This window comes from Notechis scutatus, chromosome Z (assembly GCF_049901735.1).
Source record: "Notechis scutatus isolate UNSWTSFEM ecotype Mainland chromosome Z, rNotScu1.2, whole genome shotgun sequence".
Classification (NCBI taxonomy): Eukaryota; Metazoa; Chordata; class Lepidosauria; order Squamata; family Elapidae; genus Notechis; species Notechis scutatus.
Window position 1 is genome coordinate 112,228,227 of NC_142025.1, and position 26,014 is coordinate 112,254,240.

Sequence of the window (26,014 nt, forward strand, 5' to 3'; positions counted from 1 at the left end):
ATCCCCTTACAGACTTCTTAGGAATGGAACGAGGTCAACAGTAGACAGTCTAAGGTTAAAGTTTTTGGGGCTTGCAGAAGAAACCACAAAGTCAGGTAGCGTATTCTAGATATTAACCACTCTGTTGCTGAAGTTGTATTTCCCTAACCCTAACCCTAACCCTAACCCTAACTCCTATTCTATTCTATTCTATTCTATTCTATTCTATTCTATTCTATTCTATTCTATTCTATTCTGTTCTGTTCTGTTCTGTTCTGTTCTGTTCTGTTCTGTTCTGTTCTGTTCTATTCTATTCTATTCTATTCTATCTCCCTACTTATTCTAGCCCTTCTTTTCACACACACCCCAAAATTTTTGAGCCATGAGTTTTGTGTTTTTCTTTACCATGTCTCTTATTGCTTGTTTGACCACATCATTTTTCAGTGTGAAGAGGAAAGGGTTCAGAAATGGACAGACAATTGTGGTGAGAAAAGAAGGGATCTTGTGGATATCAAGAGTCTCCTTTTGGGATGGTGTGACATATATAAAGATGCTGATACCAGAGGCGACAGAGATCATGGTCAGGTGGGTAGCACAAGTATTGAAGACTTTTGCCCGACCTGAAGTAGTGGTGATACGTAGTATGGCTGAGATGATGTATATATAAGAAAGTAGGGTTAAGACTGAAGAACTGAGGATCACAACCGATGACAGCAAAAAGTCTATGAACTCTATGAGATGGGTGTCACTGCAGGAAAGATTCAGCAGAGGGCCGCTATCACAAAAGAAATGGTTGATGATGTTAGACTTACAATAGATTAGCTTGGAGATCAGAATGGTGGGAATAAGAACAGAGATGAATCCACCCACCCAGCAACCCACTATGATATGGATGCAGACCTGGTTGTTCATGATTATATGATATTGCAATGGGCTGCATATAGCGGCATAACGGTCATAAGACATGGAGGTCAAGAGAATAAACTGTACTGTCCCTAGGAAGAAATAGAAATAACTTTGTGTTATGCAACCACTGACAGAGATAGACTTGTCACCAGAGAGGAGGTTCCAGATCAGTTGTGGACTGGTGACAGTGGTGAAGAAGATGTCCAGTAGGGAGAAATTGCCAAGGAAGAAGTACATTGGAGTATGGAGGTGGCTATCTTGTAATGCAATGTAGAGGATGAGGGTATTACTTCCCAAGGTTGAAACATGGTTAAAGATAGGAAAGCAAGTAGGAGCTCTGATGGATGTCCAATGGAGAAACCCAGGAGGATGAATTCAGACACGCTTTGGTTCTCCATTTGATTTTTTCTTATGGTTCTTAAGAACAGCACCTGAAAGTACAAAGTTTGTAACTTGAGAAGCACCCACTACACCATAACTTGCTTGTACACCAAATTTTGCAATTCTCATTCATAATTATTCCTAATGCAAACATTGCAATTTTGTCTCAAATTTCCATTTGCCAACCATATAAAACCTAGAGACAAAAAAAAAAAAAAAAACAGTTTAAGATAGAGATTTTCAAGAGGACAGTCAAGGGTTCAGTCTTGACTGAAATCAAACCTTCCCTAGCTATTCTTCATAGATTTCCAATACTCAATATGGAAAGTGAAGTAGGGCATATTAATTGTGATAAGCATAAATATTTTTTTGCAAACTATTGCAGTATTTTTTGTGCATGTCCATTCTCATTCAGAGGCAAAAAAGAAAAGAAAAAAAATCAGAGATTCAGAGACAAAAAGGGAAAGACAAAACACATGGAATGCACACAGAACACTGCAATAGTTTGTAAAAAAATTTTTTTTTCTTTATGCTTATCTCAATTAATATACCCTATTGTATTTATCAATGGCATCTTCCTGAATCCCAAATGTTTTCACTTATCTCCAAGAAACACATACAGGGAAGGAGTATAGGAAAAATACAGGATTTATCTTCTATCTCAACCAGCCCCGTGGTATCTGATTGGTCAAAATGCTGGACCAAAATCCCTTTTGGCTCTTATATTATGATTTGAATGAATAGAATGAATAAATGAATGAATAAAATATAATTGGAAGGGACCTTGGAGGTCTTCTAGTCCAGCCCCCTGCTCAAGCAGGAGGACCTATGCAATCCCAGACAAGTGACTGTCCTGTCTCTTTTTAAAAACCTCCAGTGATGGAGCATAAGTAGTTAAAATTTATAGGTAGTTTAAATCTGGTGTAGTGGTTAATCCACCAAGTTAGAAACTGAGAGATGGTGAGACCATCCTTGGAATATTGCATCCAGTTTTGGTTGCCATAATATCAAAAAAGATATTGAGACTCTAGAAAGAGTGCAGAGAAGAACAACAAAGATGATTAGGGGATTTGAGGCTAAAACGTATGATGAATGGTTGCTGGAACTGGGTATGTCTTGTTTAATGAAAAGAAGTACTAGGGGAGACATGAGAGCCTTCCAATATTTGAGAGGCTGCCACAAAGAAGGGTTCAACCTATTATCTTAAGCACCTTAAGGCAGAACAATGGATGGAAACTAAACCATAGAAATGGTGATAGATTTTAAGAGAAACCTTCCTGTACTATCACCTCTTACAATACTAGACTACACAGTATTAACAGTAGAGACCTTCACGTTTCTAGGTTTTATCATATCTCAAGACCTAAAATGGACACCTAACATCAAAAATGTCATCAAAAAAGCACAACAAAGAATGTTCTTTCTGCGCCAACTCAGAAAGTTCAAACTTCCCAAGGAGCTGCTGATTCAGTTCTACAGAGGAATTATTGACTCTGTCATTCAATACAGCAAACATCTCTCCTGAAGATATCATTGAAATAACAAGAGATGGTCCTGATTAAAATACAATGACGGCTCGGTGGCCCCAAGATTTTGTAGAGTTGTTTGCAAAAATGAGCCCAGCAAACATATATTTATTCATACAATAAACGGCATTGCTAAAACCAATTCCATCCATAACAAACTTCACTCATGATCGGACTTATCCATACTGCAAAGAATATATATATAAACAATAAAATATTGTTAATACAACAAAAACCCCAGAAGCTTTTTTTTTTTTTAAGAGGGGACTACAGTAAAATATAAAGGAATACAATATTTTGGGACTGCTGGAGGTTGACTGTGACAAGAAAACTGAAGAAAGAGAAAGTGGGAGGAGACTTTTGGCAAGGACTATAATAGAAAAATTTGATTTTTAATAAAGAAATGGAACAAATAAGTAAAGAATTTAAGTTGGAGCTGCAAACTGTGAGAAGTATGTTGAAAGAAAGAATGAAATTGCTAGACACAATGATTAGTAAAGTAATGGTGTTGCAGCTTGCAAAAGAACAAAGAAAGCCCAGAGACAATGAATCGGAAGAGGGAAACAACAGCACAGATGAATATGGAGAACAAGGACTACTGCCAAAGGATATAAAAGGATTTAAAACAGAGACATTGATAATAGAGACAACAAATAAAAGAGACAAGGTTCCCAAGACTAAAAAGAAGAAGAAGAAATTATATAAGAGACCCCAAAAAAGAGAACTGGAAAGGGTGGGGGAAAACATGGCTGACAGGAGGAGGGGAATAAAAATAATACCAGAAGGAAAAAAAGAAGAAAGACCGGGGAAATTTAGAAAAGGGAAAGCTGGCTAAAATTAAAGGAAATAATGAAGCCGAAAAATTTAGATATAAGGGTTAGGGATTTTATAAGGGGGATACCACATAGGAATGTATATTGATATTTAGTCTAAAACTTGCTGGCAAGTATTTTAGGATCATATAACTATATATAGATATGAATCGTATACGAATTATACTGTTATGAACCCTTTTATTGGAGGATTAAAAACAGAGGATATATTAAGAGGTTATTTTAGTAATTTACTGGGGGGATACTTTAAAATATATACATTTCAAAACATATAGTTGATTATTTAATGGATATTAGAAGTGTATCATGAGAGTATTTTATTATGATTAAAGTAGGGGAATGAAAAACACCATGTGGATTCTAAATATATTGGTTTTAATTTATTTTTACTCTTTTTAGATTGTTTATTATATACCGGATTAGAAAAAAATTAAGGATAATAATGATACGTAATCTAAAAAAATAAAGATAAAGAATTGAAAAGTTATGTGTGGATGAAATGAGATTGATATGAATTAAGGAAGTGAAATATGAAATGCAAATTTATTTAAAGGTGAGTGAAATGGATAATGATATGAGATGATATTATATTAGAAAAATGGAAATGAAAGTATGACTATGTACAAGTGTTATAATCCAGAAACATGTTGCTCACGTGAAGAGATGTGTAAAAAAAAACAAAAAACTTTTTATTCAAAAAATATTCTTTGGCTCTGTTTTTGTAAACAGCAATGGATCATGCCCAATATTTCCTAGTCGAACCACAGACAACTACAATGATCTAATACATATCAATTTTACAGAAGATAATGTTGAAAAAGCACTATGCAATCTAAAAACATCTCTATCTATTGGACCAAACGGAATATGTGACTACTTCTTAAAAAAGCTATCCACTGCCATAGCAGAACCTCTAAGCATAATCTTTAAAAAATCTTTCAGGACCAGCTCCTTGCCAAACCTATGGTCACTAGCCATGGCCATCCCCATCTTCAAAAAGGGTGACCCCAGCCTAGTTGAAAATTACAGACCAATCTCTTTATGTTGAGTCACCTGTAAAGTCATGGAATCAATTATTAACCAATCCATTATCCTCCACTTAGAGACAAACAAACAACTCTCTAATAAACAATTTGGTTTCAGAAAAAAACCTATCCTGTAATCTACAACTTGTACTCTGCAAAAACACCATGTGGATTCAGGGCAAAACAATTGACGCTATTTACATAGAGTTCTGTAAAGCCTTTGATTCAGTGGTACATGACAAACTACTCCTAAAACTAAAATCTTATGGTATTTCCAGACACCTGCATATCTGGATAAATGTATTCCTGTCAAACAGGCAACAAATGGTCAAAATAGGGAGCGCCCTATCAAATTCTGTACCTGTCAACAGTGGTGTCCCCCAAGGCAGCGTTTTAGGACCAACTCTCTTTATACTCTACACAAATAACCTCTGTGATCATATTAAGAGCAACTGCATTCTTTTCACTGATGATATAAAGCTATTCAACACCACTGTCAATACTGCTACCCTTCAAAATGACCTTGACTATGTGTTAGAATGGTCAAATAATAGCAACTTCAAATCTCAACAAACAAATGCTCTGTCTTACATATTGGCAAAAAAAAGTCACCTTAGAGTACTCATCTCTAATGAGTACTCTACTCTAATGCTAGAGCCCACTGTAACTACATAGCCAAAAAGCCATTAAGACCTGTTAACCTAATCCTACGTAGCTTTTTCTCTGGTAATATCACACTGCTAACTAGAGCATACAAAACATTTGCTAGACCATTGGATATTAATACAGTTGAGAAAGTCCAGAAATATTTCACAAGAAGAGTTCTCCACTCTACTTGTAGCAGAATACTTATGCCACCAGACTTGAAATTTTAGACCTAGACAACCTAGAACTATGTCACCTTCGGTCCGATCTAAATATAGTACATAAAATTTTCTTTTGTATTTTCTTTATTTTCAAACAAAATAAAATAAATATGTAAATGAGAAGGAGAAAAAAATGACAAGGGGGAAAATAAGTAAATAAGGAGGAGGAAAATTGATAGACTAGCTTATGTCTTGCAGCCCTCTCTCAGCCCTCTCTCTAATATAATAAGATATATATTTTCTATAATGTTCTGTCTTATGAAATAATAACAGAATAACAAAATAACAGAGTAGGATGGTACCTTGGAGGTTTTTAGTCTTCTGCTGCTTAATCAGGACACCCTATACTATTTCAGACAAAGAGTTGTCCAATCTCGTCTTTAAAAACCTCTTTAAAATTGTTTTATTTGCCTGATTTACAATCAGATTGCCTTCTCTGTTCATTTTCTCTAAAGCTCATTTGCAAATACCAATCATTGCAAGAAGGTCTATGATGCAAATGTTCAATAGATTTTGCAAAATGGCACAGACAAAAGCATACGAGTAGACCTTAATTAATTTGGCAATACCATGTGATGATGCAAAACAATAAGTTATTTCCTTAGAGCAATGCTGAAGTTAAGTAGAACTCAGCCATATCCACCTGGAATAAACTTCTGGAATAAACTTCTGAGTATATATATAAACTTCTGAGTATATATATATATATACACTCAGAAGTTTATATATATCTCAGTTTATTCCAGAAGTTTATTCCAGGTGGATATGGCTGAGTTCTACTTAACTTCAGCATTGCTCTAAGGAAATTATATATATACACCTGCATCCAAAATGGGCCACGTGGGGACTCCTGGGAGGAGAGAGGTGGGCGGGCCCAGCCAGGAGTAGGATTTGGGGGTTCTCCAAACTGCACAAAATCTTAGCTAGGGGCTATCCCAAACCCCTGAGAACCCCCAACAGTCCATCCCTGGTTGCTTCCTTGCAAATGTTTCATTATCCAACCAAGTAATGGGTATGAGCTTCTATTAAGGCCTACCTCATAGTGATTTGTGTAGCAAAAAGTAAATACTTCTCTGCACTAATTGTGTCTGCAGATAATTGCCCAGCAACTCTCTTTAAAGTGATCCATGACTTCCTGGGGATGGAGGAGATTGAGGTGCACCTGAAGGGGTGTGCAGAGGAATTGGCAGATTTTCTAGAAAACAAAATAGCTCAAGTTCATTCCCAGTTAGATGCCGCTATGGTTGCCGGTCTGGTGGAAGCTCCTGAGTCAGGTTCTTGCCCTGTTATCTGGGAATGGTTTGACCCTATCACTCCTGAGGAATGGACAGGATCCTAGGGAGTATGCACACAAGCACCTGTGTTTTAGACCCTCCTGGCTTGTGAAAGCTTCCCAGGAGGTGACAGGTAGATGGACTCTGGCAGTGATTAATGCTACAGGAAGAGGTAGTGCCCCATCACTTTAAGAAGGCTGTGGTCAATCTTCTTCTTAAGTCATTGCTGGATTCCACCCTGTTGGATACTTTTCAACCTGTCTTCAATCTTCCCTTTTTGATTGAAGAAGGATGTTGAGAAGGTGGTTGTGTGGAATCTCCAGAGGTTTCTGGATGAAACAGATTATCTAGACCCCTACCAGTCAGGATTCAGGCCTGGATATGGGACAAAAATGACATTGGTCATGCTTTTGGATGATCTTGCTCTACTTGATCTTTAGGTGGCTTTCAATACCATCAGCCATGGTATTCTTCTAGAGTGGCTTTGGGGGATGGGAGTGGGAGACTCTCTGCTATCCTGGTTAACTTCTTTCCTCTGTGGCCACTTTCAGTCAGTGTTGATAGGAGGGGAGAAATCCAGGCTTCACACACTGCTTTTCAGGGTTCCGCAGGGCTCGGTACTCTTTCCACTCCTGTTCAACATTTATATGAAGCTGGATGAGATAATCTGTCAACATGCACTGAGGTATCATCAATATGCTGATGATATTCAGATATATGTCTCAGCTCATGGTGAGTTAAGTGATGCGGCGTCCTCCCTCCTGGCGATTGTGGCCAGGAGGGCCTTTGTGCAACTGTGGGTTGTGCACCAGTTATGCCCTTTCCTGGACCAACAATCCCTACTGATGGTCACTCATGCCCTAGTCACTTTCTGTCTTGACTATTGCAATGCACTCTAAATGGGGCTGCCCTTGAAGAGCACCTGGAAGCTCTAGTTGGTGCAAAATGCAGCAGCCTGTATGGTTTTGTGCAGACCTCAGTGTGCACATATATAACCTCTCCTGCAGGGGTGCATTGGTTGCCAATTTGCTTCTGGGAACAAAAGGTACTGGTTAGACCTTTATAAAGCCTTTCATGTCTTGGGACCAGGTTATCTGAGGGCCCATCTCTTGCCGATCACATCTACCCAACCCATCAGAGTGAGGAGGAAAGGAATGTTGTGGGACCCATCCCCTAGGGCAGGTGTCAGCCACCCATGGTTCTAGAGCCACATGTGGCTCTTTGACCCATTTTCTGCAGCTCCCTGCTGACCAGGGATCATGACCTGCTCTCCACCCTGAGACACTGGTCTGACCCAGTCACCTGACCTGCTCTCTGCCCTGAGAAGGTGCAAGCCTCTCCACAGAGCCAAGAAGCTGAAGCGCCACTCATATTTTCTCTGCACTGCCCATGACCAGCTGCTTTTTGCAATTCCACATCCTTTATGGGCAGTTCAATGCCAGCCGCGATCCCCTTCATGTCATTTCAGGAAGGAGGGGAACAGGGAGGAGCAGCCACTGTCATCAGATGCAGGGAGGGAAGCGCTCCAGCTGTCCTCTGCAGTTTGGCTGGCTACACACTTGAGCATGCAGTGGTGGCAGTGGGAGGATGAGTCACTGCCACTTCTGTCATGATCCTAGCGGGTATCTGGCTTGTGCGAGAAAGAGAGAGAGAAAGAGAAATGAGAGAGAGAGAGAGAGAGAGAGAGAGAGGGAGGGAGGGAGAGGGAGAGGAAGAGGAAGAGGGAGAGGGAGAGAGAGAGAGAGAGGGAGAGGGAGAGAGAGTCTCCAAGATCCAAGGCTGGACCTGGGGGGAAGGGACCAAAGTACCCATGCTCAGTAACAAATAGCACAGCAACAGAACAGCAAACCAAGGTTTAATCTTCAACACCGGTCTGGAGCCTTGGTACACAGTGAGTAGGAACCAAAAAGTCCCTTGCAAAGTCAGCACTGGAAGCTTCTGCCTCCCAGTGCCCTTTATAATCCAGGGACCACACCCTCCTGCCATTCAGCCACACAAACCCCAGTTACCGAACATCCGGTAGCCAGCGTTTGCCGCCTTTCCTTTTTTTCCAGCAGCAGCAGCACTTCCCCCTGCTGGAGCCATGTTCCTGTCCATCGCACCAACAGCAGTCCTTTCTTACCCATTGGCGACCAGCTGGTGAATACCAGCTCTGATTCTCTAACACTTGAGGTTTTTAAGAAGAGATTGGACATTTGTCTGGCATAGTATAAGGTTTCCAGGCTGAGCTGGGGGTTAGACTAAAAGACCGCTTGCATCTCTGTTATTCTGTTAAGAAAGTCAGAGGATGAGATTTCCATCCCAAGATGAAATATTTTTCTGGCTTAGGCCAGCATGTTGGATAGATATTTTTTCCCTTGTTCTCTTTTGGGTGATTAATTCCATTACAGACAATAAAAGTACATTAATGCATATAGATCATATCTATAATTTGAAAGTGTGATAACTGTTTCCCGGTTACTCTCATTAGAGTAATAAGAATTGGCTTCTATTTATGGCTTGTGTTTATCTCTGGAAACTTTTTCTTCTATTTAAATTCTTTGCATGCTCCATTAAAATAAGTGGAGGAAGGAAACTTCAGGAAAAGAGGCTGGAATGAGAAAATATGTGGTATATGGAGAGAGCCAGAAATAATTACTATAAATCCAGAGGTCCTGGTAGAATTGGGAAGAGAACAGTTGCAGAAATTAGACCACGAACTTGAAATGGTGCTATCAACAGTCAATGCAAAGAACAAAAAACTAAAGGAAGATTTTATAAGGGAACAGAAACGGTTAGAGGAGCAGGAACAGCTTATAGAAAGTCTCAACCAAACAGTGGAAGGAATGAGCAATCATGTAGTGCAGTTTTCTGAAAAAAGCATTTCAGGAACTGAAATCTAAAATGCTTAAAATAAAAGCTTATAAGGAAGATATTTTGAATGCACTGGGAGATTTCCTTGACGAACATTTCCCACTGCCTGAAAATAGTGGAACTGCAAAAAAGAAAAAGCATTCATCAAAAGAGGAAGATGTGCAGCTCATATCTTTACATGAAATTTTAGAGAAACTCATCAATAAACTGGTAAATACTCCATATGATCCATATATAACAGTTAGCGATTCATTTTGGTCACCTTACATTGAGCTTCTGCTGAGATATGGGATTGCATTGAGACATTCAGAAGATCCAAACAAGATACGTCTGGAGATCCAGTTTTATTTAAAATAAGCACATTGACATTAATAATACATTAAGTTGTGATTAACTATTTTTGTTGATTTTTGTTTGGTTCCACATACTGATATTTACTATACAGATACTTCCCATTGATTTCCTAGTAAAGACTATATAAAAGGATGGCAGTAAGATTTGATTTGTAATGATGTATAAAATGTACCGTATTAAGCTATTGCAGGACCTTCTATCTAATTCTTACTTTGTTTATTACTATAATAAAACAAAGTAAACTAAAGGGTCTCTGTGGACCAAAAGTTTCCTATTATAAATTCTTAGCTTGTTAATTAATTTTCTGGGGAATAAGAGAAAGAACAAAGTTATTAAACTTCTTGCTTGACCTTCAGTAACCTCAATTGACAGCAAGAGGTTAGAAACTCAGATTTAACTCTTATACACTATGGAATAAACCATTTTCTTTAAAAAAAATTCTCTTTGTTATAAAATACACACAAGTTTTTTTCTATTTTTATTTTATTAAAAAAAAGTTAAAATACAAAACTCCAAAAAACTTAACAGAAACAAACGCAAAACAAACAAGACATTAATAGGGTACACTGAAAAACCACTAACACATATACACATAATATTCCCCCTAATTGAATACTGATAATGTTGTATATAGACTTTTGCATACTTGTAATACTACGTTCTGATTGGACAATCACTACCGCCTAGCAATTGGTGGTTAACAACAGATTATGATTGGCCGCCCAAACAGCGGGAGGTTTAAAATAATGCAATTGGTTGCGAGCCGCGAGCAGCCGCTATAAAAGAGGCTGCCACGGCTCAAGTTTAGTTGAAGTTACTGACAGTTAAATAAAGAGCTGAACTCAACTCCGGTCTCGAGCCTATCTTCTTCTGGCGATAGAACAGATAAATATATTATCACAATATTAATTTCCTGCTTGTTGTGAAACAGGCCTAACAAAATTTAAACTAATATTATTTGCAGATAGGGTACCAGATTAACCTGTCATCTATCCACTATATTAATGATAAAATAGTTAACAGGTAAAACCATGTTAACAACCTGGTTCTGTCCCCATCTATTTATTCTCCGTCTGCTGAGTCCCAGCTAATCAGCTGGGTCTTCTTTTGCTGCCCTGCACAGGCGAACGGAGCTGGAAAGCAGGTTAGTAGGGTGGGGAGGGAATGGGATTTTTCAGTAACCTTCCCCCAGGAGTGGGGAGGAAATGGGATTTTGCAGTAACCTTCCCCTGGAGTGGGGAGGGAATGTAGATTTTACAGTATCCTTCCCCTGCCATGCCCACCAAGCCATGTGTACCAAGCCATGCGTACCAAGTCATGCACACAGAACTGGTTGTAAAATTTTTTGAGTCCCACCACTGAAAAAAAACTTACTTCTAGGTTGGCTCTTTCTTTAACAAGCTTCCTCCTTTCCTTGGTCCATCTCATAAACTTTGCATTGATAGGTCCAAATTTATTTTCCAAGAATGTTTCAACTCGTGTTGATTCTACCTAAGTTGCCTTCCCACTACCTAAGTTGCCTTCCCACACTGTTCTTTGCCACTGTCAAAGAACAAATGCTCCCTGGCATTTAATTGCCCCACTATTACATTCACACATATAACATCTTCCTGAAGATATTTGGTGTTGCCATAGAAGGTTGGGATTGGCCACCATTTCAAACCACTATTGGGCTGAGCCCGGCATCATAAGGGTGAGTGTGTAAAGAGGAATTGTTGAGTGTATGAAATCAAGACTAGGATGGAAACTGCAATGTTTGTGGAAAGAGGTGGAATGAAATATTATTGAAGAGAACATGGTTGGACAAATCAGAATCCCTCAATAGACATTCTGAAGAAAGCTAACATTACTGAGATGTAAACAAAGGTGTAGACACTCTAGAAAGAGTACAGAGAAGAGCAACAAAGGTGATTAGGGAACCAGAGGCCAAGAACGGTTGTTGAAATTGGGCATGTCTAGTTTAATGAAAAGAAGGACCAGGAATGGCATGATAACTCTCTTCTAATATCTCAGGGACTCCTACAAAAAAGAGGGGGTTGACTTATTCCCCAAAGCACATAAAGGCAGAACAACGGATGAAAACCAATCAAGCAACCTAGAAATAAGAAGAAATTTCCTGACAGTTAGAACAATTAATCAGTGGAATGACTTGCTTCCAAAAATTGTGGATGCTCCAACACTGGAAGTTTTTAAGAAGAGATTGGCCAATAATTTGTATATAATGCTATAAGGTTTCCTACCTGAGCAGGTATTGGACTAGAAGACCTCCAAGGTCCCTTCCAATTCTGTTATTCTCGGATATGAGGAGATGGGGTCACCCAAGAATTCTTCTTTGGAAGTTCTCTGTTTAAAAAATCACATATTCTATGTTTGACTTCATACACAAGAAACACCAACATATCTGTGTAGTAAAAGCTCAGTTTAATGTCTTAGAAAGGGAGGAGGAGACCTGTCCACTGGATCTAGCTGTCCATTAAATTCAAATGTATGAAACTGGCCTAATTTACTTGAGGCTGCTATTGGACTAATTATTTGACACCGATCTCCCCCTATGTTTTCTGCTCCCCTCTGCCCATCTTTTTAATTCATAATACTTTTCTTATATTTTTATTGTTATTGTTTTATCATGCTGCTATTTTTATATTTATATTACATTAGTGTTATAAGGCATTAAGAGTAGTCTCAGGGCAAAATAGGCCACAAATATATTTAACAAATAAATAAATATATAATTCCACAAATGATATACATTAATGTAAATGGATAAACAATTCTTGTGTCTTGTTTTGGTAACTGTATGTACATGAACAAACAAACAAAAAAGAATCTTGGGGGCAACCATGACCTGGATAACTGGGATTCTCCATAGACATGTCTTGCGTTAGGTGAAAGTGATCTTTAGTAGAACTACGGCAGAACCTATGTTAATATCAATTTGTAAAACGTTTCCATGCCTGTTTCCAAGTTGCCATAAGAAAGAGTGCTACAAATGGTAGCAGAGTTGACAAGGCCATGGGAGGAGATAGCAATGGACTTCATAGTGGAATTGCCGAAAAGTGGGGGGAACACGGTGATCTGGACTGTAATAGACTTATTCTCCAAATAGGTGCACTTCATACTCTGCAGTAGATTGCCCTCAGCCCACCAGTTAGCCAAGTTGTTCGTGAAGCACATTTACCATCTGCAGGGAGTACTATAAAGAATTATCTTAGACAGAGAGGTCCCGTTCATGGCTAAGTTCTGGAGGGAGTTTCTATTGGGTCATCCCAGGGCCTTAGATCAGCCTTTCATCTGAGCACCAATGGCAGTCAGAGAGACTGAATGCCTTGGTAGAACAGTACCTGAAGTGCTACATGGATTATCAGCAGTCCAATTGTGCGGTCCTCCTGCCTTTCGTGGAGGTCACGTACAATAACACTGTTCACAGTAGCAAGGGACTAACCCCCTTCAAAGTAGTGAGTGGTATGGACCTCCTCCCAATGCCTGAATATTCAAGGGATCCCCCCTCCTCGATAAGCTTGACCAATTGGATGTCAACACTGAAAGTAACTTGGGAGAATGTTAAAAATGTGCTAGCTAAGGCGGCACAGACTTATAAGAAACAGGCAGATAAACACTGAGTCCTGCAATGGCCATTCCAATTGGGGGAGAAGGTCTACCTCTCCACCAAATATCTGAGGATAAAACTCCCTAGCAAGAAACTGGGCCCAAAGAAAGAATGATTTAATTAGGGCGATCACTGGAATCCTGAAAGCTGTTTGATTTCAGGCTATTCCCCTATTTTGAAATTGTTCAATGAAAAAGGACTACCACTCAAGAAGGGGCATTGGAATTTTCTCAATATCTATGGTAGGAAGTTCTCAAAAGTTTCTCTCTGGATTCTATAGCCCTGAAGTGATTAAAGTAGTGGATAAGTTACTCAAGAGTCTGTATTTTTTCCTAAGAATGCCAAACAGAATCCATTAGGGACATCCATGTAGCATCTTTCCACTGCTTAAAACAAATGCATCTTTTTTCAACTTCTCCTGGAGGTCTCAGGGTCTGCAGGTCTCAGGGAAGAAAGCATTTCAATGATGGAATCACACTTGTTACCTGAATATCACATCACACTCATATTCTCCTTTTCTTTTGTGAATGTGAACCGCAGTAAACTCTAGCATTTAACAATTTTGCATAGAGGTTTCAACTGATGATTGGTGAAGAAAAACACATGGACACATGGAGTCTGAGAAATCTATCATTCCATATTTCTCTATTTTAGTACTCCAAGACTGAAGAAATATAAAAATTGAGGGTTTTGAACTATGGTACTGGAGAAGACTCCTGCGAGTCCATTGGGCTGAAAGGTGATCCAACCGATCAGTCCTAGAGGAGATGAACCCTAACTGCTCTTTAAAAGGCCAGATCCTGAAGATGAAACTCAAATACTTTGGCCACCTAATGAGAAGGAAGGACTCACTGGAGAAGAGCCTAATGCTGGGAAAGATTAAGGGCAATAGAAGAAGGGGACGGCAGAGAATGAGGTGGCTGGATGGAGTCATTGAAGCAGTCTGCGTAAGCTTAAATGGATTCCAGAAGTTGGTAGAGGACAGAAGTAGGAGGAACGTTGTCCATGGGGTCTTGATGGGTCGGACATGACTTCACAACTAACAACAACAACAAAATGTTTATTAATTCCCAGAAGGGCAGATATTACTTAGTCTGGGAGGCCAATGAATTGCATGAACTTTTTTAGAAATAGGGATAGAAATATTCTTTATTGGCCAAGTGTAATTCGACACCCAAGGATTTTTTTCTGATCCATAAGCTCTCAGTGTACAGACAAGCAACAAAGTGGTAAGTCACAGATCATAAATCATAAGATAGAAACACAAATCATAACATACAAACATCAAGTGATCAATGATAAGACACCAATATAGAAGGTAGCAAGATAGATGAGAAAATGAGAAGGATAACATGGTAAGATGAGAAGATAAGAAGAAGATGAGAAGATAGTCACTTGTCTTAAATGATATAGGGTTTCCTGCTGGAGAAGAGTGTTGGACTGGAGGATCTTGAAGGTTCCTTCCAGCTCTATTCTGATTGATTGATTGATTGAATAAAAGCAATACAGTCCTAATACATGAGTAATAAAAATACTACTAGTGGGTAAATAAAGAAACACAGATGTGTAATCTAGAATTCAAAGTACTAGATTCTTTTTTAAGTATATACAAGTTTTTTATAAGTTGTTATAATAGTTGAAATATAACTATGTCCTTTCAATGACATAAGATACAAATCTCATTTTGAAGGAGTTGGAAGCTAAAGTAGAAATAATTCCAATTAACATTTTCTAGTGGATTTATTTAATTTAGTTCATAACTGAATGGGGGATATTGCATTTCTTTATTGGCATTTATTTTCTAGATTTTGTAAAGCTGGTAGGTGCCTTTTATACTTTCTAAGATCATTAAGTGGTTTACTTTCACTTTTTTCTATACCATGTTATAGATTATTAGCCCCCTACCCTGCACCAGAAAGGGAAAATTATTTTGTAAAACCATAAATGTAAGAGTCATTTTCAGGACACTATTAATTAAAAGAAAGTGCATCACATCCAACTTCTATACTTAGAGCAGCATTTTCAAGGCAGATCTGCAGTTATTTCAGTTGAATGTTAATAATAAGTGGAATAATTGTTTTCTTCTATTAAATTCCTGATCAGAGTTCTATCGTAAACATGAAAAGCAATGAATCAAGAATCAGCGAGTTCATACTTCTTGGTTTCACCGACATTCGGAAACTGCAGCTCTTGTTCTTCGTCATCCTTCTCTTTTCCTACTTTTTCACCATTACTGGAAATGCTGTGATTATCATCCTGGCTAATATAGACTACCGGCTACAGACTCCAATGTATTTCTTCCTCTGGAATTTTTCTATTTTGGAAATTGGATTTACCACTGTTGTCACTCCCCAAACCTTGTCCCATCTTTTGATGGGACATAAAAATGTTCTCTATGTTGGTTGCATGATACAGTCGTTCATGTATTTTCATCTGGGTACCACAGAGTTCTTCCTTTTAGCTGTCATGTCCTATGATCGATACCTGGCCATCTGTAACCCCTTACGCTACCCATCCATCATGCACAAGAGTTTATGCACCTTGCTGGTTTTCTGTTGCTGGATTGGAAGCTTCCTCCTCCTCATCAGTCCCTTTGTGATTTTCCTACAGGTACCAATGTGCAAGTCAAATATTCTGGACCATTTCTTCTGCGACCACACACTCTTGATCCAATTCTTATGTGGGGACACAAGATTACTCGAACTTTTTGGGTTTGTCATTGCTGTGCTTTCCCTGCTGGGGACGTTGAGCATTTCAGTGGCTTCCTATATCAACATAATTAAAACCATCTTGAATATCCCATCTGCTACAGGGAGAAAGAAAGCTTTTTCCACCTGTGCCTCTCACTTCATTGTTTTGTCCATCACCTATGGTAGCTGCATCTTTCTTTATATCAGCCCATCCCAGGCAAGTAAAGTAAAGTGTGGCAAAATAGTGGCCATTCTCAACATGATTGTTTCCCCTTTGCTCAATCCTTTCATCTACAGCTTGAGAAACCAACAAGTCCAGGAAGCCTTGAAAGATCTGTTGAGACAGGTTGTAGTCTTTATTAGAGGTCCAAGGAAAACCTGAACAGATTGTTCCTTCTGAATTTGGTGTATCTTGATCTCTTGTTTGAAGGGCTGAAAAATAGACAGTTATTTGGTAGTTTGGAGTATCATTGCTCTATGATTGAACCTGCTAATTTTGTGGAATATCCATTGAAGTTGTCCAGCACTGAAGAGTCTGAAAAATAGGGTCTTCATGTTAAATTGGTGTCATCTAATAAGTGTCATCTGGTTTTTAAAAAAATCTCTTCCTTTCCCCCTAAATCTTAAAAGTAGAGAGAGATTTCAAAGTTGGGAGTGGAGGAAAGAGAATTTACTTGGAACACCTGAATGTTTTAGACCAGGAGTCTTCAAACTTGACAGCTTGTGGACTTCAATTCCCAGAATTCCTCCTCCAGTCATGTTAGCTTGGGAATTCTGGGAGTTGAAGTCCACAAGCCAAGTTTGAAGACCCTTGTTTTAGATCATAGAATTGTAGAGATAGAAGGGACTTTGTAGGTCTTTTAGTCCAACCCTCCTCTCAAGGCAAGAGATCTTACCTCATTTCAGTCAAAAGGTTGTCCATTCTATTTTTGAAAACCTCTGGTAGTGAAGCATCTACAACTATCAGAGGCAAGTTAATTGTGTTCACCATCAGAAAACCTTACTTCTAGGTTGGATCTTTCTTTTAACAAGCTTCCTCCTTTCTTTGGTCTTTGTTAAAGGTTTTTAAAGGTTATATGGAGATAGTTTGTTTCCAAGGAATTTTGCAATAGAAGGTTTCTGTTTTTGAGTTCCTACATACCCAAATACAAAATATGAATATGAAGTAAATTTTTTGTATAATAAAAACTCAATATAATTATTCAAAGGGGGACAGAAAGTAAGTGCCCATCTGTCAGAACTGCCATCCTGAGCTTTAGCCTGGCTTTGCTAGATGCAGCCTGTCATAAACTAGAATAGAGTAGAGTAGAGTAGAGTAGAGTAGAGTAGAGTAGAGTAGAGTAGAGTAGAGTAGAATAGAGCAGAGCAGAGCAGAGCAGAGCAGAGCAGAGTAGAATAACAAAGGTGGAAGGGACCTTGTGTTGAGGTATAAGATTTAATAGCTGGCAATTGCTATAAGGTTGATGCAATGTAAGGATAATGCAATTGAAGATGAATCCTCATGGATACTGCCTCTTTAAGGATGGGTTCTACCCCTTTAAAGAGGTGTTTATAAAAGGCTGACATTATAGAGGTTGTGTTTTTTCTCCTTGTGTCTGCTATTTATTGCAGAGTTCTCTATGTAGAGTTAAGAAGAAGATATTTTGTCTACCATTTATATTTCTGTATATAACTGTCTTATAGATACAAAGCTGGATAACATCAGCATCACTCCAAACTATCCGATTGCTTAATCCAGTGCCTCACTGAAGATGTTAAGAGAGAAGGGACTGAGTCTTGTGGTTTCTCCTAAAGTAGGAACTGTAGACTGGGTCTCTCCTCCCACCAACAGCAAATTTTGCCATGAAGTTCAAGAAGACCTTCCAACATTAAAAACAAAATCTGAGGCTGGTTATAGATGGAGAGAAAGAAAGAAAGGGGGAGGGGGAGCGGGAGGGAGGGAGGGAGGGGGAGAGGCCTGCCCTTAAACCTCCTAGTGTATTTGAACTATAAATGAGATTTTGTGATGTCTTCCTTTGATGACTCCTCAATTTCTCCCATGAAGGTCATCTCAAGGGAGGATGGGCTCATTCCTGGCACGTCAGGAACTCGGTTAATTAATGACTGAATAGCCAACAAAATGAGATTGATGGAGGGGAGAGCTTGCAAGGATGGATAGTCAGGAAGAGAAGGAGGAGGAGGAGATATTTTCGGTGGTGGATCCGAGAGAACGCAGGGTAGAGAAAAGACAAGAGCAACGGAGATCTGCCAGATTACTCAGGAGAAGGCCCCACCCATCTTAATGGGCTGCCCTAAAAACTATTTATCATGTCAGGCAGAGGGAGGTGTTCAGTGGTGGGATTCAAAAAATGGTTCTCTGGGCATGGCTTGGTGGGCGTGTCTATGTGGTCATCTGATTGGGTAGGCATGGCTATGTGGTCATGTGACTGGGTGGGTCAAAAGAGAGAAACTCACTTTAACAATGCTCTTGGAGCAGGGGGGTTAGACTAGATGACCTCTGGGGTCCCTTCAAGTCCTAGATTGCTGTGCTGTTTTAAAGCTAAATCTGCATCTAGTGCCAGGGTTCATGGTCCTTCCTTCCACTCCCTTTTCTCTGCCTCCCTTCCACCCTCTATCCATCTGTCCATCCATCCAAATCTCATTCATTTTCTTTTCCCTCCCTTTCTTTCTTTCTTTCTTTCTTTCTTTCTTTCTTTCTTTCTTTCTTTCTTTCTTTCTTTCTTTCTTTCTTTCTTTCTTTCTTTCTTTCTTTCTTTCTTTCTTTCTCTTATTTATTTATTTATTTCTCCCTTCCTTTCCTTTATTCTTCACTTCCCTCCCTCCCTCTTTCTTTCTTTCTTTCTTTCTTTCTTTCTTTCTTTCTTTCTTTCTTTCTTTCTTTCTTTCTTTCTTTCTTTCTTTCTTTCTTTCTTTCTTTCTTTCTTTCTTTCTTTCTTTCTTCTCTTCCGCCCTGTCTTTCTCCCTTTCTTCCCTTTCTTTCTCCCTCCCTCCCTCTTTCTTTGTCTTTTTTCTTTCTTTTGCCACATCCCCCACACCCCCTGTTTTGGGTCTGGTAACCCTCTCTGCAGCCTCCTGGGAACAAAAACAGGGCTCAGGGAGGCATATCCCCCTGCACCCATTTTGGCCCTATCAAGCCTCCCTGGGGCCTCCTGGGGGCCAAAATAGGGTGGGGTGGGACCTGTGCCACACCCCCGTGCCCTATTTGGGGCCTAGAAGTCCTCCCCTACAGTCTCAGGAGAGCCAAAATGAGGGAGGGTCCAAACTGCACACCCCTGCACCCCTTTTGGGCCTATCAAGCCTCCCTAGAGACTCGGGAGAGCCAAAATGGATTGCCGGGGGGGGGGGCACACTGCACCTCCTGTGCCTGGTTTTGGACCTAGCAAGCCTCCCTGGAGCCTCCTGGGAGCCAACATGGTGTGTGGGGCCAGCGTCATACCCCCGTGCCCCGTTTTGGGCAGAGGTGGTATTCAGCAGGTTCTGGAGAGCCGGTAGCAGAAATTTTGAGTAGTTCAAAGAACCAGCAAATACAACCTCTGACTGGAGATTTTACAGTTTACACTGCCATGCCCACCAAGCCATGCCCACAGAACCGGTAGTAAAAAAATTTGAATCCCACCAGTGGTTTTGGGCCCAGAAGGCCTCCCCTGCAGCCTCTGGAGAGCCAAAACCAGGTGCAGGGGGGCCATGCTGAACCTCCCTGCACTGGGTTTTGGGCCTAGCAAGTCTTCCTGGAGTCTCAGGAGCCAAAATGGGGTGCGCCACACACAGCCTTGCTCCGTTTTGGGCCTAGGAAGCCCTCGGGAGTACCAAAATGGGGCACAGGGGGGCATACTGCACCCTTCCATGCTCCATTTTAGGTCTAGCAAGCCTCCCTGGAGTCTCATGAGAGCCAAAACGGGACACGGGGGGCGCCACATCCCCACGGGCCCCATTTTGGGCCTAGGAGTCCTCCCTGCACTTTCCTGGGAGGTAGAACCAGGTGTGTGGGAACTCCTGTGTGGGGCAGGACAGGGTAGGACAGGGCCAGCTGTTCTTCGGAACCACTGATTCACCAAACTGGATGTAAAATTAACATCCAGTTTGCCTGAATTGGCCTGAAGCAGCTGAATCCCACCCCTGGAGGTGCTGCTGGGAACAACATGATAGGTTTCTGGCTGTGTGTGTTTCTGGCTGTATTTGTGGGTGTATTTCTCTTGTGGGTGTATTTCAATTTGACCTGGTGGATTAAGTTAGTTTGGTGGACTTATTTGTTGGAGTGACTTTCCATTTTTTTTTGGGGGGACTATTGGCCATTGCTTTGTGGACTAACTTGGCCTGTTTGTAGCTGGATTTATTTGGGACAGCTCTGAGGCTGAGTGAAGGGAATTACTGAGTGATGTTAATAAACTCTCTAAACTACACTTATGTGTGTTTGTGTGTGAGTGATTGGAGCAGCACACTTTCTGAATTGTATCCATTTCCCCAACTATGATACTACACTGCCTCTTGCTTTATACCTGGCTCAAGCAATTTGAACCACCTATGAACATCTGGCTATTGAGCTATCTAGCTATGTAGTTATACATCCATCTATCTGTATCTTGCCCCATAGGATATACTAGGAAAAAAAATTCTCACATACAAGTTATATCTGAAATCATTGCCCTGATTTCATATATCTATCCTACTGAAGGAACTAAATCATTTTCAAGATATGTTTTTGGAGGTGACACAAAGATCAGTATTGAAAAGAAAATTGGGCCATTGAATATAGGCCATTGGGCCTATATTCACAATTTTTTGGGGTCAAGAGAAGCTATTTCCCCTTCTAGGAATTTTGTTTAAACAAGGAAGAGGGATTTACACTTTAGTAAGAGTTTGATGGAATGATTTTTTAAAAAAGTCTTATTGGATTGTACAACGTTTAGCAATTCTGAAGATAGAAATATACCCCAAAGGACCTGCACATTTTCCATCTAAGAACCACAGATAGGATCTCTTGAGGGCATTAATATAGCAATTCTTTCATCATGCTACTGCCTAAAGCAAATGTATCCTTCTGAAGCTTCTCTTGATAGTCTTCTCCAACTCCTTCATGATGCTAGAGAATGCATGAGGCTGACTCTGTTAAGGAGTCAGAAAGAAATGCAATCTTTATGACCTCCCATGCTTTCCACAGCCTTTTTGTTTTGCCTTTAAACTTTTAAGGATGCACAACACTACAATTTAATGCCAACCTTTAAGGATGCTTTAGCTGAGGTTTGTCTGAGAGAAAGATCTGAACTTATGGCTCCTGAGGTCTACATGTACAAACCTTGTGAATATCTTTCCCCACTTTACTGCTTCAAGCCCAGATCGATAGATAATATGAGTATATGATAAAAAATCCCAGAAAGCAAAGATTTCTTCACTTATAAGGGCCGGTGAAGTAATTTAATTAATACAAAATAACATAATACAGACCTGATCCCCTTTAATTGTTTGAATACATACAGGGATTTTTTAAAGGTGTGTCTACAATTGTCCAAAATATCCATGTTCATTTAGAAGAACCAAAAAACAGGAGGTTTTTTTAGGAAGCATTTAGGGCTGGGGAAGTAAAACTTCTGGATCACATTTTATTGTGGATTTACAGCACATAAAATTTCACTTACATAGTGTTATCCTTCACTATGAAATGTTGTAGGGATTTTTTTCCCCTTAAAATTAGGAGTAAGTTTTGAGGAAGGTTTAAAAGTATATGCATTATCCCCAAAATAGGCCCTAATTAAGATACCGCCCACACCAGAGTGTATAGGTAAAAATTAAGCAAGGATGAGGATGTGGGGGGTGGTGGAGCTGCCCTATGACTTATCTTAGGACAATTGTAGCCAGGCCTCGCACAGCCCAACACCTGCCTTGCTGGCCCATTTCTTCTGCAGCCACCAAGGCTGGCAAGGCTTTCCTCAAGGCCTCTGTAGCTGATAACAAAGCTCTGGATCGATCTGGAGTGGAGCTGCAGAGGCCTTCAGGAAAGCCTTGCCAGCCACAGAAAAAAAAAAAACTGAAGGCCTCTGACAGCGAAAAGGAGGCCAGGGGCAACAAGCGCAAGTGAGCCTACTTAGTGGATGACATCCCCTGAAAATAAGACCTGGTGCTTTTTTTGGTGGCAAAAAAAATATAAGACAGGGTGTTATTTTCAGGGAAACATGGTATGTTTTGAATAAGGAAGCTTTACAAGTCTGTAACAATGTGGGGAAAATGCATACAGATAATGTTTTCCATTTGAAAGAAGAATTCTTCTTATGGTATAAACAGAGAAAATCATCCTTTGAAAATACAGAGATTATGGGGAGGGTATTTGAATGACCACAAAATTCTGGTTCCAGCAAAATTTTCAAAGCAGATGTACTCAGCTCAGTATTCATGTTAAGAAAAATAATTTTCTTCTTCATCAGTTTGCTGATCGCAGTTCTATGGGAACCATGAAAAGTAATGAAACGACAATCAAAGATTTCATACTGCTTGGTTTGACAGATGTTCGAAAACTGCAGCTCCTGTTCTTCATTCTTTTACTTTGCTACTTACTGACAATTACAGGAAATTTTATGATTATCATCCTGGCTCATGTAGACCACAGGCTACACACTCCAATGTATTTCTTCCTCTGGAATTTCTCCATTACAGAAATTGGTTACACTACTGTTATTACCCCTCAAACCTTGTCACATTTGCTGATGGGCAATAAAAATATTTCCTATGTTGGTTGCATCTTACAGTCCTTCTTGTATTTCTATCTGGGCACTACAGAGGTCTTCTTCTTTGTTGACATGTCCTTCGATAGATACCTAGCCATCTGTAACCCTTTGCGCTATCCATCCATCATGCACAAGCGTTTATGTACCTTGCTTGTTTTTTGTTGCTGGATTAGAAGCTTCTTCATTCATGTCGGTCCATTTTCGGTCTTCCTACAGTTTCCAATGTGCAACTCAAACATCCTGAACCATTTCTTCTGTGACAGTGCACCATTGCTACATCTCCTGTGTGGGGACACCAGTTTTCTTGAATTTGTTATTTCCTTGCTTGCTCTTGTACTGTTTGGGACTTTGTTCATTTCCATGGTTTCCTACATCAACATAATCAAAACTATCTAGAATATCCCAACTGCTACAGGCAGAAGGAAGGCGTTTTCCACTTGTGCTTCTCATTTTATGGTTGTGTCCATTGCCTATGGGAGCTCCCTCTTCCTCTATGTCAACCCAACCCAGACAAACAAAATGGAGTTTTCCAAGAAACTGGCCCTTATTAATACAATTGTTCCTCCTTTACTGACTCCTTTCATCTTCATCTTACGAAACCAACAAGTTTGAGAAGCCTAACAGGTTGTAAGCATCATTAAAGGTCCAAGGAAAACCTAACAATACTGTTCTTTGTAGACTTGGTGTACCTGATCTCTTGTTTGAAGGGCTGAGAAAGTTATTTGGTAATTTGAAGTAGCATTTTCTAGTGCCAAAGCCCTATAGTTAAACCTGATAATTTCATGGAATATCCATTGATGCTCTCAGGCACTGAAGGACCTACAAAATAGGATCTCCATTTCCAATTACATATAAGCATTGTACTGTTTATTTCTTTCCCCTGGAATCTTAAGAATAGAGAGAGATCTTTTAAAGGTGGGAGTTGAGAAAACAGAAATTTCTTGAAACACCTGAGTGTTTTAATGGACAAGGGCATTTTGAAATTGGAAAGAGTTGGAATTGTTCTGAAGATTAACTAGCTGGACATCCAAAATAGTTCCCCAATATCCTTCCTGAAGAAGACAATCATTACTGATATATGAGATGGGATCTTACCCAGCAATTCACCTTGTGTTTAAGAAATCTCACATTAACCTCTATTTTGAATTCATATACTAATAAACACAGAAACCTATATGTAATAAACAACTGTGTAGTAGACTCTCAGTTTAATTAGTCAAGAGGAGAGGACGAAATCTATCCATTGCATCTGGGCACCATTAAATCCTAATATATTAAATGGATCTAATTTACTGCCACAACTAACACAAGTAGAGATAGGACAACAATTTGAAATGGTGCAGGGTTTCCTGCCTGAGTAACTTTGTTATTCTGTTATTATAGAGTTATTATGGTGGCACAGTAGTTACAATGCAGTATTGAGGCTAATTGTGCCAACTGCCAGCAGTTCAATCCTGACCAGCTCAAGGTTGACTCAGCCTTCCATCCTTCTGTGGTTGGTAAAATGAGAACCCAGATTGTTGAAGGCAATAGACTGATTCTGTGAACCACTTAAAAAGGGCTGTAATGCATTGTGAAGTGGTATATACTGTAAGTCTAAGTGCTATTGCTGTTATTCTGTTATTAAGTAAAATCAGTTATGTAATTCCACAAATGTTCAACAATCATGCAAATAGCCTAAATAAACTGTTTCAGTAGGTGTATGTATATGCGCAAACAAAGACATACACAATTAAAAATTCAATTTATGCAACTTTGGGAAGATTTGAGATGGAATAGGTAAAACTGGAGACTTCAATCCCACACGTATGTTCTAGCTGCATGTATGAGTGAGTATGGACTGGCAGATGTGCATATATAAACACACCTCTTTCATTCTACATAGGATAGACAGGTGATTGAAAAATTGGGAGACAATAGTTGAAAAAATAATTATTTGCTTAATTATTTACAATAAAAATAGAGGCTTTGATGACAATTTCTGTTTAATTTCTGAACTGTGGTAGCACAGTGGTTAGAATGCCATATTGAGTTCAGTTCTGACTGGCTCAAGGTTGACTCAGCCCTCCATCCTTCTATGGTCAGGAAAATAAGAATCCAGATTGTTGGGGGCAACATGTTGATTCTGCAAACCGCTTTTAGAGGACTGTAAAGCACTATGAAGTGATATATAAGTTTAAGTGCTCCAGCTAATTGCTCTCTTGACTTGGCTTTTATATCGCACAAACTCTTCATGAAAGTTGGTGATCAGACTTCCCCTCCACCCCATCAAACGGAATTTTCCTATATCCAGGCCTTAAGGTTAAAATTAATTGTTTTAAAGGGGTTAAATTGATTTTTAAATCAACGGGTTTATTTTATTTGCACTGCATTGGAATCAGACATTTTCAAAAAAATAAATAAATTGTGCATCCAAGAAAGTGGGTGGGACAGAAAATTATGTACTGTTATATGTGGAAATAATACATATATTTACCTGTTACACCTAAGAAGGTATAGAACCAAAGAGACTCCATTTTTATTCTCAATGTGACCTTCTAGAAAGACATCTGAACACTTATATAAGCATGTTATGTGTATGTAACTTGTTATCCTGTAAAGTTAAAAATATAATGTCCTTGGCTGAAGTGGGATTTTTCATATAAGGAATACTGGGTCATCCTGGTATTAACAGAATGCTCAGATGACTGTATAGTTGATATTGGAACAGATTATACCTAGATATGGATTGGTAGAATCCATTGATAGTGATAGAGGTACACATTTTACTTCTCATGTGGTGAAGTTACTAATGTGAGAATTGGGAATCGATTGGCAGTTTCATTTTTATCAACACGTGGCATCTGCTGTAAAGGTGGAGAGAAAGAACCAAACTATAAAAATATGTTTAAAAAATTAATGTTAGAGCTTCAGTTACCCTGTTTGCCTCTAGCTCTGTTGAGAGTGCATACTTGTCTGAGAAAAGATGCAGGAATTTCAATCTTATGAAATGATGTTTGGAATA

At 39.4% G+C, this 26,014-nt stretch overlaps 2 protein-coding genes and 2 pseudogenes across 2 annotated transcripts; 3 read left to right on the forward strand and 1 right to left on the reverse strand.

Annotated features, from left to right (window-relative positions):
- Nucleotides 1–321: 321 nt before the first annotated feature.
- LOC113430534 (olfactory receptor 6J1-like) lies at nucleotides 322–1,283 on the reverse strand. Its single transcript, XM_026692973.2, is given in 2 exon segments — nucleotides 322–1,196; nucleotides 1,199–1,283. Coding segments are annotated over 2 exon segments (960 nt in total).
- A 6,154-nt stretch (nucleotides 1,284–7,437) lies between these two features.
- On the forward strand, nucleotides 7,438–10,000 carry LOC113424169 (centromere protein K pseudogene; annotated as a pseudogene).
- A 5,722-nt stretch (nucleotides 10,001–15,722) lies between these two features.
- On the forward strand, nucleotides 15,723–16,676 carry LOC113424175 (olfactory receptor 6C3-like). The gene has a single exon (XM_026685773.1). The coding sequence runs from the start codon at nucleotides 15,723–15,725 to the stop codon at nucleotides 16,674–16,676; it is 954 nt and encodes a 317-aa protein (XP_026541558.1).
- Nucleotides 16,677–22,737: 6,061 nt separating this feature from the next.
- LOC113424178 (olfactory receptor 6E1-like) lies at nucleotides 22,738–23,670 on the forward strand (annotated as a pseudogene).
- Nucleotides 23,671–26,014: the final 2,344 nt, after the last annotated feature.

Coding starts and splice junctions, on each gene's coding strand:
- LOC113424175 (XM_026685773.1), top strand. CDS start 15,723: ATGAAAAGCAATGAATCAAGAATCAGCGAGTTCATACTTCTTGGTTTC.